General features: G+C 37.8%; 1 protein-coding gene and 1 pseudogene across 1 annotated transcript in view; both read left to right on the forward strand.

The window, feature by feature from the left end:
- Positions 1 to 16,215, forward strand: part of LOC111334600 (tyrosine-protein kinase Tec) — a 37,810-nt gene that overhangs the window by 12,372 nt on the left and 9,223 nt on the right. Inside the window, exons 12-18 of the mRNA XM_088733760.1 lie at positions 4,968 to 5,033; positions 5,355 to 5,419; positions 6,264 to 6,370; positions 9,213 to 9,298; positions 10,753 to 10,880; positions 11,280 to 11,344; positions 12,918 to 13,036. Of these exons, the coding sequence (XP_088589886.1) occupies positions 4,968 to 5,033; positions 5,355 to 5,419; positions 6,264 to 6,370; positions 9,213 to 9,298; positions 10,753 to 10,880; positions 11,280 to 11,344; positions 12,918 to 13,036 (636 nt within the window). The remainder of the gene's footprint in view (positions 1 to 4,967; positions 5,034 to 5,354; positions 5,420 to 6,263; positions 6,371 to 9,212; positions 9,299 to 10,752; positions 10,881 to 11,279; positions 11,345 to 12,917; positions 13,037 to 16,215) is intronic.
- Positions 310 to 4,767, forward strand: LOC148723547 (uncharacterized; annotated as a pseudogene).

The following is a 16,215-nucleotide window of genomic DNA, read 5'->3' on the forward strand; positions in this document are numbered from 1 at the left end:
AGGCATTAGATGAACATTTTCTATATTTTCCATAAGGATGCCTTAACATTCTAAACTGATACCTGTCATTGAGTTTTTAAATTCTTATCACCTAGAAGTTGGACATTGATTTTTTCAAATGTGGTGGCTCCAAAAGGAGCATTTTTTTTCTTTTATTTTTTGGAAAGGAAGCCCTCTAGGAATAGAGTGCATAATCCAATGCCAGTGGCAACAGCTCCTTCATGAGGTGAAGTTGTTTCATAATCAGAAACAGTCCATCCAGCTGCTTCTGAAAGGAAGCTGTTTTTTTGGAGAGGAAGCTCTCTGGGAATAGAAGGCATTATCCAATGCCAGGGTCAACAACTTCCTTGTGAGGCACAGTCATTTCAGGATTGGAAGCAGTCCTCCAAGCTGCTTCTGACACTCCTGCTCAATGGTTTTTACAGCTAGTTTGGGTTCTCCTAGCCTCTCCAAGGTGCTTGGAAATGTTACCTCATTGACTATTCTCAGCTCCACTACACCCAGGAAGTCTCAAATGGGTGCTACTTGCTGTTCCTGCCAGTCTATATGCATTATTTAAGCTGCCTTTTTTCTCCAGGAGGGTTGACATTACCACTGCATAGCATTGATGAATGTTGGTGAGGTTGTTGTGGTCAACCTTTGCAGTAGCTTCTTGGTTTGCAGATAATGGTACTGCAGGATTCTACATTGCTCGTAGCTGCAGTTTGAAAACTTTAATGTGCTCATCTTTTTCCTTCCGCTCTTCTTTGTAGGCAGTGACATGCTCCTTGCTCTGCCAAACCAGGGCTGCCATCTCATTGGTGTCTTAAAGGGCCTGTGTTAGCTTCTCGTCATTGTCTTGGCAGCTCTCTCTCAGTTCATCAAGCCTTGATACTTTTGTAGGCTTTGCCAAGTTGATGTTTTTTTTTTTGTGTAAGCTGTCTACAGATTGCTTTATAGTATGGCTCAGTTTCTGGAGACTTTGGCTGTGGCTGTTCTGTGGCTCTCTTTCCTTTTTTCTGCCTTTTTGGTACTGGTTGTTGACAATCACATTCAGAACTGTCACCACTACATGAACTACACATAACTAAACAGTGCATTCCAGTGTGACCAGCTTGACTGCAGATGGTACATGTAACTGTACATTCTTAGCAATTTTTCAGTTTTTCCATCCCGTTAAGTACCTGGCTACATCTGATGTTCCTATGGGCTATGCAGATTCCAGGGAGCAAAATTTTGTGGCTTACCAGCCTTTCAAAACCTATTGTGACCCAAGCACTGAGGGAACTGAGATCAATCTATTCCAACAAGATCCCGAATGCTGAAATTAAACTTGGAGGTTTACAAAAGATGTAGAGATGATGAGTCTAAGTTTGGTGCCAAGAGAAAGTGTAAGAGAAGGAGAGTCTCAGAAGGTCCATGGGTGTCTGGGGTAGCGGAGTGAGGATCACAGAAAGTGCTGGTCTTCCATGTTCCCGACAGAACTAGAGAGACACTTGTGCATCTTCTTATCACTACACTCATCCTTCCTGGAACTATCATCTACTTAGATCAATTCACTCTTTACATACCTCTCAAACAGATAGGATACATCCATCTATTGGTGAATCACTTCAAGAACTTTGTTGATTCTGACAATGGTGTGCACACCAATGCCCCGGAAGGCGTGTGGGCCTTGATCAAGAAGAAGTTGAGGTGCATGTGTGGTGCCCTGTATGAGTACATACCAAGCTATTTAGATGAGTTCACCTAGTTCAGGGACTTCGGAAGAGACCAAGCATTCAAGCAGATACTTGAAGATGTTGCCGAACAGTTTCCAGTGCAGTTAAAGTGCAATAAAAACGGCTCTTTTAGGAGCCATCACCTAATTCAAAAGTCGATGATCAATGAAAATTTTTTGCTTCCTAATCTCTCTAATAAACAAAAAGTAAACATGTTGGTGGGATCAGTGTGTCAAACAACACACTAACTCCCTTAGTATTCGACCCTTGAAAATGAATTTAAAAAACCCTGGAGAAGACCTGGGTACTAGTGTTTCATTTTCAAAATGGTGGTGATTTAGATTTCTTTTTCTACAAGGTTGGTCTTGCTTCCATTTTGGTAGTTTCATCCTTAAAATGGCAGCAATTTAGAGTTCCTTTTCTCATGCAGTCAATGTTACCAATGCATCAGTAGTGTGTTGTTTTACCAATGCATTGGCAGTGTGTCGGCTGACGCCTTGGCTGATGCATTGGTTGATCTTACCAACATGTCAGTAGTGTGTTGGGTTATGCGTTGGTAGTGTGTTGGGTTATGCATTGGTAGTGTGTTGGTTGTGTCATTTGTGTCTCAGTAGTCTTGTAGGCCGAAGTGTTAACTTTACCGACTTTTGAGCAACTTATCAGATATGAATTGCAAGATGTCTGTTTGTTGTATTGAGTGGAGTGTTGTTGTAACCACCTACTGAGGGGAGGGGTGTTGTTGTCTAAAATTTTCTGATTAAGTCGAAAGTTATAATTGCACCCCTTATGCACTGTATGTATTGGCCTGAACCTGTTTGACCAACAGGGTCCAGTTGTTCAAAGAATGGTTAAGATAACCCAGGCTTTGTGGGGAATTCGATTTCAGATCTGACAGCTTTGAAAGAAAATTCCTAGAATTCGCTTGGTTCACAATTTGAAGAATGGATATTGTATAAATAAAAGAGAAAATCATCTGATGAGAGGCTTTTGAAGAAAGGAGATAAAAAAAAACCTGGATTAAAATTTAACCTTGGTGTCAGCACCAATCTGCTTCAAACACAAGTCAAGTGGTTTCGAGTTAACATTGTTGGCATCATTTCTATGATCAATAAGGTTATAGACAGAGGAAAATTAATTGTGGTCAGTTTGTTTTTTTTTACAATAACATTGAAATGTTTATGCAGCTAATGTACCAAAAAAATCACCCATGGGTGACGTGATCAATCATAGCTTTGTTGTTTGTGCTGTTGATGTTTTAATTTGTGTTAGGTAAAGAATTCTAAAATGAAATACCAGTAAGTAGTGGATGATCTAGGAGCTCGGGTCTTCTTCGCTGACTTCTCGAAAGGCTGTGATCTAATTGACCACCACATCTTAATGACTGAGTTGCGAAAACTAGAGGTTGATCCAGCGCTCATCAGTTGGATCGAGGTGTTCCTAACCGACAGACAGCAAGCTGTAAGAATAGGTACAACACTATCAGAATGGAAATTCCTCAAGGGAGGTGTGCCACAGGGAACTAAATTAGGAGTGATACTTTTCATAATAATGACAAGCAATCTTTTAGCCGATTGGCACCTGAGAGTCAAGTTTGTGGATGACACGTCTGCCGTAGAAATACTACCCAGGAACTCTATCAGTCTGCTCAATACGATCGTTTCTAACATTCACGAATTCTCCATGGACCATAACATGAGACTAAACCCTACTAAATGTAAAGAGATGTTAATTAACTTTATGTCGTATCATAATTTTACTCTCAGACCATTAGTTATTGGTAATAACACTATAGAACGCGTATCCACTTACAAGATTCTAGGAGTATTCATCGATAGCGACCTTAGGTGGAATAGTCATGTTAACTACATATACAAAAAAGCTTGCAAGAAGCTCTACTCTCTACGTATTCTACGTCAAGCCGGCTTTGACCAAGGTAGCATGTTAAAGGTCTATACAAGGGCTGTTAGATCTGTTATAGAGTACGCCGTACCAGTATGGCAATCTGTTCCAGGTTATCTGTCTGACAAAATCTAATCCATACAGAAAAGGGTGCTTAAGATAATTTTCCCATGTGCCAATAGTTACTCAGAAGCCCTCGAGTTAGCACGGGTGGAGACCCTTGCGTATAGAAGAGATAAGATATGTAAAGAGTATATGTGCAAAATGAAGGACTTAAACCACCCTCTCCATCCTCTTCTACCAACACACTTAAACGATACCTGTCCCTATAACCTCAGGCACAAATCAGACCAGTTGTATCTTTACAGAAACGTTACTACCTGTAGAACGAAGCGCACCAAAGACTTTTTAACTTTTAAGTAGTTTTAACAAATGTGATGTATGTTTCGTGTAGTGTATATAACTTGTACAGAAATGTACATAGTCGTTCTTATTAAGTCTTCATTGTATCATAACTCGTTAATTCAGTAAGTTACTGCAAGAGAGTTTAATAAACTACTATTATTATTATTATTATGGCAGTAGACTCTGTTACCCTGGATTGTTTTTATTCAGCCCAGTTGGTTCTTATTTTTCAGCCCTTTGCTTTGGCATTGGCAAGTATTTCTACAACTGCTATAAGGTAGTCTTCTTTCAACCTTTGGAACTGAAAACTGGGTTTCTTTTAAACTGAAGATTTTTCCTTCACTTTTCTTCCACTTTGACAGGTTTCTCTTCCAAAATTTCTTTAAGCATGCTGATCTTAAAATTTGATATTCACCACTGTTTCCATTCTGAAATTTATTATTGTTTTTACAAGAGAAATTTTTTGCTGACATGGTGAAGATTGCTGAGTGTTGCATTACATGATACCTTCTTGACAATGACTCTTGACCATGAGTGCGGGAGAATTTATACAGTTGTTGAAAACATTAGTTTAATAGGCTTTACTCCTTCTAGTAACTGACTGTACAACTGCCATGGAGAGCCTCACTCCTAACAGCACATGTACCTGTGATAAAAATTAGACCAAAGTTAGTTTTGAATTTAAAAATAAAAACATTGTGACTACTCTTTTAGTCTTTGACATTCTGGATTAAGCAATAAAATTGCCTCTGTTTTACACAGATTTCACTTGATTGTTATTATACGGCTCTGTACTTTTGGTTTGTACATGTTAGTTTTAAATCACTAAGACAGGACATACATCCCTAAAAAAATCAGTCTAAAGTCAATGCTTCAGTTTTCAATTGATCGACAAAAATTGTCACTCCAAATTTTACTTGACTGTTTGATTAATTTGAATTTTCTTCTTTTTTACCTTTTTAGGCTTAGTGACCAGACTACGACAACCACCTTCATTTGGTCAAGCACCTGTTGCAGCATTTGGTCATGGTATGTGGATACATGTTACATGACTTTATGCAGTTTTTATTGACAATAAATGTGCAGATGAATGCTTGTGAGTTTTGTTTTATTTGGGAAGAAAAGATGAGATGCTGAAAGGCTATTGTATTAAGATAGAGGATGTAGTTGTTGCTGATAACTAGGGGTCCCATGTAGCAAGGATCAGCAAGGATAAAATTTAGAGGTTTGGTGTAAATTAGAGCAGTTTATTGTGAAGTTGATTTGGGGTCAAAACAGTTGGTGCATAAATATTTCTGTATTTGATTTCCTTTTACATTACTTTTGTTTTTTGCTTTTTCATTACCATAGATATATGGGAAATTCCTAGATCAGAAATTGTCCTTGGCAGAGAGCTAGGTACAGGACAATTTGGGGTACGAATAACCTTTACTTGAAGTTCTAATCAACTAAGACTTAAGTTTAATTGATTCCTACATATACAAGAATGAATAAATAAGCTATCTAAACAGGCAAACACAATTTATGCAGATTCCAAGTTTGCGGCATGTCATTAAGATAGTTGGTTGCACAAACTATTTTAATCACACAGGGTATTTGAATTATGGTATATAACACTTTGCCTCTGATTAATACTGAAAGTATCAACAATACAAAGGTGAATTAAATTGTTTTGTTTTTACATCAAATTTAATGCTGTAATGGGTATTTCTCAATTAATGAAAATACAGTTAAATATTTTGTGCATTTTTAAATACATAACAATAGAGTGGAACCTCAATTTAACAAAGTGCCAAGGTTTGTTAAAGCAAGGTTCCACTGTATTACTATCCAGTGCATCTCTCTTGTTCATGGCGAGCAAGATTATTTCATTATTGAATACTTTGAAGTGCTGCCCTCTAAATCTTGACTACTGTTGTGTGCTCCTGGCATTCTACTGAAACAAAAGATACCTTTGATAAGCTGGGCAAAATTTTCACTTGACACCTTATTGCCTTTAGTTACCAGAAAACCAAACCTTATAACTATAGGGTTTTAACTTGGTTTAAACAAAACAACTTATATGTAAATTTTTCTTTTATTCATTCATTGATTGGTTGAAGCCACACATTTTTAATATGCAGTAATAAAGAGTGGTGTGACTTCATTTACTAACTTGTCATGACAGAGACTTTCCACCAAAGGAGAAAGTAAGAATTTCTAGAGTAATGTAAAACTTGCTTTTCACTCATTATGCTGTTGATTTCATTTTCACAACAGACAGTCAGACAAGGTACATTCCGTGGAAATTTGCATGTGGCTGTTAAGATGATGAAGGAAGGTGCAATGTCTGAGGATGATTTTATTGATGAAGCAAAAGTCATGACGTAAGTTTTTTTCATTAGTGATACTCATTATCACATGTGCAGTGGTGGGTTATTACATAGCTTAAGGTAGCTCCCCAGAGTATTTACAAATAATAAATAATAATAATAATAACTTGTAGTTATATAGTGCTCATATCTTGAGCTCATGACGCTTTACAACACTGTACGGGGGACTTTACCAGACTCCTAAGCAGTTTACAATCAAATAAAGGCAAATATGACAGATGCCGCCTCCCCCCAATTCCCAGTAACCAGGCCAGACCACATCACAGTAATCTCATGAAGTGGGTTCTTTAACGTCCCCTGCCTAACCAAATTTAACTAATTAAGAGATGCAGGAGACGGGACCTCCATTTATTCGTCCCTATCCGAGAAGACTAGAATATCTAACCATTTCTTGATTGATGTTATAGAAAGGTAGCATATTCTTCTCAATTATTTTAAGACCCTGAGTGTTGGTCCGGCCGGGGCTCGAACCCTCGACCTCCCGCACAACAGTCCGGCGCTTAACCAACTGAGCTAACCGGGAGGCAGTTAGCTCAATTGGTTAAGCGACAGAGTTCAAGTTACTTATTTTATAGGAAACCTAGTTAATTTATCTTGTAGTATTTCTTCTAGATTTACTAGTAAGGGTAACAATTTGATGGAGCTTGTGTTTTGGGTGTTAATTCTAAGTTCAATTTCAATTTCAATTTCAATTTCAATTTCAATCAAATCTAATGACAGCCAGATGTATTCCAGATATTGGCCTAAATACCTATTATTTACTTTCCTTCTGTGAAATGTCTTTTGCTAAAGAACATGCGTTCATTTAGTCCCAAGTATATGTTCTTATACTTGCTTCCACACTGTTTTAACAGTCTAGGTGGTTGCTTTTGGGAGGTGGTCACTTACAGAGGTCAGGCCTCAGGGGGTCTATGTCTTAAGTAATTTGCATATATTAACCAGACCCTTCACCAGGGCTTAGTGAAACCTTTAGTAATTACTTAAGGCGGCTTATTCAAAGGCAAAAATCTTAGGATCTGTGGTGACTGTTTTGATTTCAAGAAACGCTTCTGGTAGCTCCACTTTTACGATATTTTGAAACAATTTTGTCAGATTTCACTCACCAATTGTCTGTCAATTGCCTACAGGAGATTAAAAACAATTCAAATTTGTAAAAAAGCATCTCTAAAGGTTGTCATCTATGAGAGACAGTGGGTTACGAGAGGTGGTCGCAGAGGAAGGTTCAACTTTATAACTTTTTTCTATAAAACTGTGTCATTATGCAGTCTATTTGAGGTCTCTTAGATTTTAACTGTAACAGTGATGATCACTTGGTAAGAATTAGTTGCAAAAATGTTTGTAAATATGCATTTGAAGAATGGATCAAAACAGTAGATTGTCAGAGATTGAATGCCAAGAACCTTTCAAACTTAAATCAGCATTTCTGTGAAATATTTTACACAAAAAGCAAGTGTGAAACGGGTAACAACTGAAAAAAATTGGTCAAATTGAAAGAGAGATTTGAGTTGGTGTGCTCTTGGTAAAGTGAATTTTTCTTTGTCAATTGATAGAACTCTAGAAAATCTTCAGGGGTTTTCACTCTTACTCCTTGAGTTTGTTTTAAAGCTTCCAAAAGTTACGGAGAGATCTAGAATGATATTTTCCTTCCAACACCGCTTAAACACTCTTCCACATTTTAGAAGTGCATGAAAATGTTGCACTAGCACTATTTGGTGGATGTACAAGTTTTTGCTTGGAATAAATTTTTTCCAATTTTTCAATTCAAGGAGATTTCATAGTGGATGAAAACCCAATAAAGACACTTTCATTTCCCTTTGAGTAACTGCACATTCTTACTATGGACAGCTTACTAAGTTGTATTGAATCTTGAAGGAAATACCATGATAACCAAAAACACTGTCTGAACAAAATTAATCTGAAAGCATCTCCCTACTTTCCTGCCAATATGGGTGTGCTACAAGTACACTCATAAGTTCTAGCAAGCTTAAAGAGTGTGTTGGGAGGTAGTAAACAGGAGGCAATAATCCCTGTCCTCTAGTAAGTAAAAAAAAAAGCGGAAAAAGTGAGTGGGAAAGGTGCAGATAATGAATTTCTAGTGTCGTGATGTCTAACCTAGCCAGAGAATTTGCATGAGTCGAGGTGGAACTCCTGGTAGCAAGATCCCTTTATTGTATGTTTCAAAGCATTGCTTAGGTATTGAGGCAGAGAGGCTTGAAAAACCAGTGGCATTGTAGTCACAAACACAAGAGGTGTGACTGGTTTAGAACCTTAGTAGGTCCACCTTTTTTACATTAGCATGCTTTGATTGCTTAGGAAAATATAGTTGTTTAGATGCTTTCTCTATCATCTTGGACACATGCTTGTTCCAGTATTGGTTGCCAATTATAGTGACCCCACAACCTCACAACTTCAAGAATTAACTGTTATAGTCTATTAAAAGCTGTGGATTGATATATATGATACTCGTCTACCATGTACATTGTAGTTTTGTTTGTGATATGGACTTTTTATCTGGTTTGTAATAAATTCAAAGTGACATGATGCTCTTGTAACGTCCCATATTATATGGCCACTGTAATAGAGTTTTATGTTAGGCTGATTTTTCTAAGGGAGGCAGAAAGCATACTTTGTAGATCTTTTTTTAGCCAGAATCGACATTATTTGTGTGCTTCAAGATCAGTCCAGTAAGAGTTAGAGCCCCGTCAAATTTTCCCACTTTATGGTAACTGATTGAAATGGTAGGCACACTGCCTATACACAAGGAGATGGATATTTACCAAAGCAGCTTTTGTTACTTCTGGGCTCATTTTAGGACCTTGTGTTATCTTTAAAACAGGCAATTTCAACATCCTCATCTAGTTCAGTTGCATGGAGTTTGCAGTGAGAAACCCATCTATATCATTACAGAATTCATGTCTCAAGGTGGGTCTTCTTTGTCATTATCACTACAGTTTTTCATCATTGTTGATAGATTGAAGTCCCTTATGTGGCTTTAACAATTCCTACACTGTCTTGCCTCGTGCTCTTTTCTTGCTTACAGCACTTTGATAAATCTAAAATTACTTTCAAAAGTAATGAAAAGTGGGAGGGTCCATTGAGGTTAATACTGGCCTCTTTAATCAAGTATCTTTAGCTGACTAAATTGGTTGGTTCACATTTTGTACAAGGATCCCTATGATGTGGTTGCTGGTTATTTGAAAAAGAAAAAAATTAAAACAGTTCAACACAAATTTATGGCTGCATCCCAAGTATTAGATATATAACCCACTGCAATCTTCCTGCAAAAAATAATGACTTGTGTTTTGATTATTGTACTTTTTTTGCAAGGAAGTCAATGAGGTTATCTTGTGCAATTTGATCTTGTTAAATGTACATAAAGAGGGGCATAGATTGCCTCTTTAAACAAGTTACTGCCCATGACACTTTCAAAGTTCCTGTGAATAATTGAAGACACAAAGGGGTTCTATTGAATTTGATTTAAGCACGAAAATTCAATCCTCGTGGTCTATGAAAACCAACCTTCATGTTTTTCCTGGATTTTGTGCAGTATTTTTTGATTTTAGAAAATGTGTAGTGTTGATTTTCAAAACACGAATAAAGAATTCAAAACACAAGTACATTCAGAGCTCCTGATTGTGATGGTTATATTGTTTTTGTTGTGGTTTTTTTTCACCGTAGGTCATTTCCCATGTAGTAATTATTATACAGTACATGCAGACAGTGTAACTTCCAAGGAGGAATTTTATTTTGGGCTGTCACTAAGGGACAGGGGCTGGGAATTTTTCTGGATTCTAAGTGTCTTAGTCATAGCTATTTTGATAAGGGACTTTAACATTAGAAAGGGGAAATACATCAAATAAGAAAATTACGAATGATAAAACAAACTCGAACTTGGTTAGCCAAAATTCTTATTCACCTTTCGAAGATACCAATTTTGCGATTCCTGCGGCTTTGACTGAAAATGCTCTTCATAAGGAAATCTGGTTCGATGAGTTCCAAAACATTTTTCAACAGAAATCAATTGTCTTTTGTTAGTCTGCCTCAAGTGTTTTGTCCCAGGCCTCTCCCTTTCCCTGTTCCAAGAAGTTTTGAACTGAGAAATTTTGTATCCTGGCTACAATTTTCATTTCCCCACCTACATGAAAAATGAGTGACAGCCCTGGAGGAGCAATACTGTTTTGGCCACTTACCTTCACGGCCTCATCAATTTTTCAATTTGTTAAACCCATACAGAAGTGTTTCTTTGTAGGTCAAAGTGATCTTAATGTCATAATTCAGCAAGTTGTAAAAGCATTGCTTTTATATTTTTGATGATTGAAGATATAACAAGTCCTTGTTTCTCTTTTGTTGTTTCTGAGTAAGTGCCATAATTTCAGGGTGTCTTTTGCATTACCTGCGGCACAATCAGAGTGGCCTTCAGCCTCCTCAAATGACAGAAATGGTACGTCAAGTGGCATCAGCCATGATGTATCTGGAAAGTAGAAACTTCATTCACAGAGATTTGGTAAGAAGCTTCTCAACTAGCATTAACTAGAACGATATTAGCTAGTTTCAGTCAGGGTTAAAGTTTTGTTGTTTGGATGTTCAAGTTATTGCTGGTCACAGTTAAGGACTCATTTTTGGATTGAATGGCAAAATAACTTTTTTCTGTTGAGGATTATATCACAGAAGCCCTAAACTTTCATTGTTATTGTTTTTCTCTTTCAATTTTTAACATCATATCATGTGACAAAAGCTCTTCAATTTCATAGCGGCTGGGACGAAAATCTGGAAAAGGAGCTTGAGTCTGCCTACTACAGCGTGTACGCGTACTATTAGGTCTACTTAATTCAGGTTTTAATACAGATAAAAAGATATATTTGATTTTAGTATAAGAATACCAAGAAGTATTGTTGTTTATTAGGCAGCAAGGAACTGTCTCATCGGAGATAGCGACATCGTGAAAGTTGCAGATTTTGGTTTAGCAAGGTAACTAAAAATATTGAATGAAAGGCAGCAAATGGTGCTCACCTTTGATGCTGAAATTTCATGAATTTTTTTTAGGGATCAAAACTGTAAAAATTGTGTTAAAATTTTTTATCATATGAACCGTCCGGCCCCGCTCGCGCAATTCCATAGAAAAAACACAGTAAAAGCTGACGTAGTAGGGCCGGACGGTTGACGTGAGCCAGTCCGGAAAAGCCGTCCGACCCTGCCAGGGACCCGTATCTGAAGGTCCCGGTAACTTTACGGACCCGTAAAGCGATTCTATTTTTCGTTTAGATGGGGTTTGTAAATGTTTTGAGAATTATACAGTACAACGAGCAGCTAAAGAAACAGGAACAGTTGTCATTTAGACCCTGTAACACCTTTTTCAAAAGATGTTGATTTATGGACTTCTTGACCTTCATACATACATACAGACAGACAGACAGACAGACAGACAGACATACATACATACATACATACATACATACATACACTTTATTGAGCATCCCTGAAAAGGGCTTTTCAGCATCAATATTAAAAATAGTAAAACTAAATAAATAGCTTAATAACTATGTACTTTCATATTACTTATATATTACTTAATTACTATATGCAAACAACAATTATCCTCAAAAATCGTTCATGTTACAAATCAGTTCATTAATTAAACGTCTCTTAAAGACCTTAAAACTCGTGATTTCCCTTAAATCTTTACTTAAATTATTCCATACTTTTATGCCATGATAATAAAAGGCGCGTTGGCCAGCATTGATTCTACTAGATGGAATATTTAAACTATCTCTACGTCTCGTCTGTCTATCATGAATAGTTGCTCTAGTTGAAAATTTATTTGACAGATAACTAGGTGACCGTCCTTTGAGACATTTGTGCATCATAACTGCATTATTGACCATAAGTCTTTGTTTGACATTTAGCCATCGAAACGATCTTAAACCTGCAGAGATATGGTCATATTTGCGGAGTCCCAAGATAATCCTGGCTGCGAAATTTTGAACAAGTTGAAGCTTATAAATATTAATGAATAAAGGCTGATAGTTTCGAAAGAAACTGTTTGGGCTGCGTCGGTGGGAGTAACGAAATAATTTGGATATATCAACAAAGTTGAAATGGTAAATTGGCCACCGTAATGATTACAAAAGCTGACGTTTCGAGCGTTAGCCCTTCGTCGGAGCGAAGAGCTCAGAGCGAAGAGCTCATCACCAGAACTTATAAATATTAGTCGCAGAAGTATTTCTCCATACTGAGGAGCAGTAAAAGGTAGCCTACTAAAAACAAAACTATTAATAATTAACAACAGCGTTTCCCTATCAAGTAAATGCTTAATTCATACCATGTGGGGCAGAGAAACACTATTATGAGTAAATGAAAGTAATCATAACAAAGCTAATTATATTAAATAAGCTACGAGATGGTCATCGCGCAAGATATGTTTTCAAGCTGCCCCATGTTTTTTGTGTTTAACGCCTACATTCAAGTATGTCAGTTTTTGTTTTTATTCATCCATGAGTATTGATTATTTTAAATTTACCGAAGTTACGTTGGTAATTCACAGATATGTTATTGATGACGAATACACAGCATCGGAGGGGACAAAATTTCCAATAAAATGGGCATCACCAGAGGTCATTCTATACACCAAATTCAGCAGTAAATCAGACATATGGGCTTTCGGTAAGTGTACAACTCCAACACTGGTGCTCTATACCTTTATTATTTCTTCATTTATTCTCATCTATTCATTCATTCTTTCATTCGTTCGTCCGTACGTGAAGAGCTTCAATTGTGCACAATTGAAACCACACTGAGAAGCTTCAAGGAAAATAGCTGGCAGTTCATTTTAATATGAAACTTGTTCTGTTCGCAAAAAAAGAAAATTATCTTAACTTATAAATAGCAATTAAAAATTTACATTTATCTCTGTTCCCGAGAACAAAATTAATTCACGACGGAACATTTGCCGCTCTACTGGAGTCGATAATAATAATAATAATAATAATAATAATTATAATAGTATACGTTAATTGAAGCTCCTCCTTAGGGGCTTTTCAGCCACAATGTAGACTAACTAAGAGCTTAAAAATCCCCACTGGCAGGAGGCAGACCAGTGGGCTATTTACGGAGCGCAGCCGAGGAGCTGAACTAGGGGCAACCGAGAACAAATCCAGCGAGTGGCAGGGTGGAGGACTTGAACCCGGGACACCGGATTACAAGTCCAGCACTCTAACCACTCGGCCACGCCGACTACATTAGGTTGGTTGAATTTTTTCATATTCTGCCGAAAAAAACTGTTCTCTGCGTATCGGGTGATCAACGTCTTTAACCAACATCAAACCATTGGTGCTAACTGCTGTCGTTTCCTTGCGAGCGTTGTTTTCAAGACTTGGCGCACGCAGGAAACAAAACCAAAGCGGAAAATTACTCGTGCTCTTTCGCTGCGCTATGCAAATCGGCGAAATTATTAAAAAAAGAAAAATTAAGAAAAACTAAAAAGGATAATAAAAGCAAGGAATATAACGTGTTGAGTCTCCTTACCTTTTTTCCGTAGCCGCTTTGTCGTTTACGGTCCTTCTTACGCTATTTAGGGGACGCGTGTTGGTACTACTTGTCAACTGTATATAGGAAAACACAAGCTTTTGCATGTGATCGGCACTCTTCACCTTTTTTTACCGATATGTATTTGTGCTCATTCTGTTGACAAAAATGTGGACCGAGACAAGAACTTTTCCATCGACTTGATGTACTTTCAATGTTCAAGGGTTTACACACACTGATTTTCACACACAGCTGTATTCATATTTGCGTTTTCACCAAACAGATGAAAAAAACAACGATTCGCTTTTCCCCCTCAAAATTCGCCAGTTTCTCTTTAAAGCTTTAAAAACAAATACTTGCAGCTCGCAGTGAGAAGACCAAGAAGGCTTGAAATTGTATTTTAGAGCGATTGTGGCCTGGACGCTCTTTTAAAGACAAAATATATTAGGGAACGAGCAAACGTCTCGAGGAGTCATAGACTCTTCGCATTCGGTGTCTACACTCATAGTCGCACCTTTTGTTCAAAGAGCTTTGACTTGGTTACACATGTGCTGGCTGCGACGAGTCTTAATCGAAGCTCCCTCGAAGAAAAGTCGCATTGTATTTCAACGTCGCGGTATTACTTCGGAAAGTCGATAGAGGCGGTATTGTTTCGGAAAATCGATATCAATTGGTCTTCTAGCCTGCAGTGCAGGCGTCCTATTTGGGCGAGTTAACGTTAAGAAGCGCGCGATCAGGTAGAAGGGGTTGGGGGAGCGGCAAGAGGCGAGAAGACCCCAGCCCCTCTCCTCATTTTTGACTCCACTCAGTACAAATTTCTTTCTCCACTCAGCTCTCCGCTGTCATTTATATCAAAGATGGCGGCCATATTTCGCTAAGAAATTTTGAGCACTCGCTCGCCCAAATTACGCCCCCTCTGCGGGCTATTGGTCTTCAGTTGACATAACGATTTGTTGACGTCTTAGTGAGTGACAAATTTGCATATTCTGACCCCTAGCATAAGTCGTTCCACGCTTCGCGTAACCACGACTAAAAGGGTTTGCGTAGAACTGACAAATCTTGGAAGAACACGAACTAAGTGTCTAGATTCAAAAGATTTAAAAAAAAAAAAAGCATTGAGACACGCTTCGAAGCAAATGTCCCTCAATTACATGTTTAAAGTTATCTGTGCAAAACGGCTCAAAAAAGCTGCAGCTGTTGCCGGGTGACTGGACAGGGAATTACAATGAATTATTAGGGGTCAGCCATAGCATCCCATCCGAACCCATTCAGGGCGAGTGGAGGGGATAGGAATACTCTATGGCGCTCGACGCTTTGAAACTGAGATAAGCTCCCATTGGTTGAGCAACTCGGCATGATTGTACAATTTACGGATATGATGAATATATGAAACGAAGTCAGACTTCTTCAAAATCGCTCAAAAAAACATTTTTGAGGCAAAAGGACGACTATGCACCACAGGTAAAGTAATTCAACGTTTATTTATCAAGGATTTATGTGCATAGTCAGCAATACATCACTCTAGGTGAGGCAAACGGTAAATCTGGTACATTCACTATAAAACAACGGTCGGCTACACAAACAGAAATTGTATGGGCCCCCTGTGATTGAACCCGATAGCCGTATTCGTTTTGAAAAGGCGCGGATCATTGTTCAAATCAAAAGTCCATTTCTGATTGGATTGTGCGAACACGTGATGATGGATCTGAACTATTTCAACATGGCGTCAGACATGGCGGGAAAGGTGACTTGACTGTTGTGTAGAACTTCTTGTAAATGTTGTAAATGGAATGTTATCGAGAGCTTTTTTCGCATATTTACATCGTGACGAACTTGTAGAAATTCTTGTGTGTATTCATGGTCGAAAAAAATAGTTTACGGGCGAAGCCATCGCAATACTTTTTTTATTTCGTCAATATTTGCGATCGACTGTTTTCGCAGTGTTTTTACAGTGCAGTTTGTTCATTTTCAGAATTCCTCGTCAAATAGAACAATCTTATTAGACTTCAGAAATGGACTTCTAATTTGAACAATGATCCGCGCCTTTTCGAAACGGATACGGCTATTGGGTTCAATATTCAAATAATCAATTCGTTATTGCATTTGTGAAATGGGTAGCGGTTCAATAATCAAATAATCAATTCATTATTGCATTCTTGAAACGACTGGCGGGTTCAAAATCCAAGTGATCAATTCATTAATGTAATCTTGGGGGGTACGCTTCACTTTGTTTGACTGTAAAGTGCCCTGAGATCAAAATTTTCGTACATCATTTTTTTCCATTTTCGTGTTCAGTGTGTCTCCTTCACCCACTCTGC

Source organism: Stylophora pistillata, chromosome 9 (genome assembly GCF_964205215.1).
Source record: "Stylophora pistillata chromosome 9, jaStyPist1.2, whole genome shotgun sequence".
In the NCBI taxonomy this organism is placed as follows: Eukaryota; Metazoa; Cnidaria; class Anthozoa; order Scleractinia; family Pocilloporidae; genus Stylophora; species Stylophora pistillata.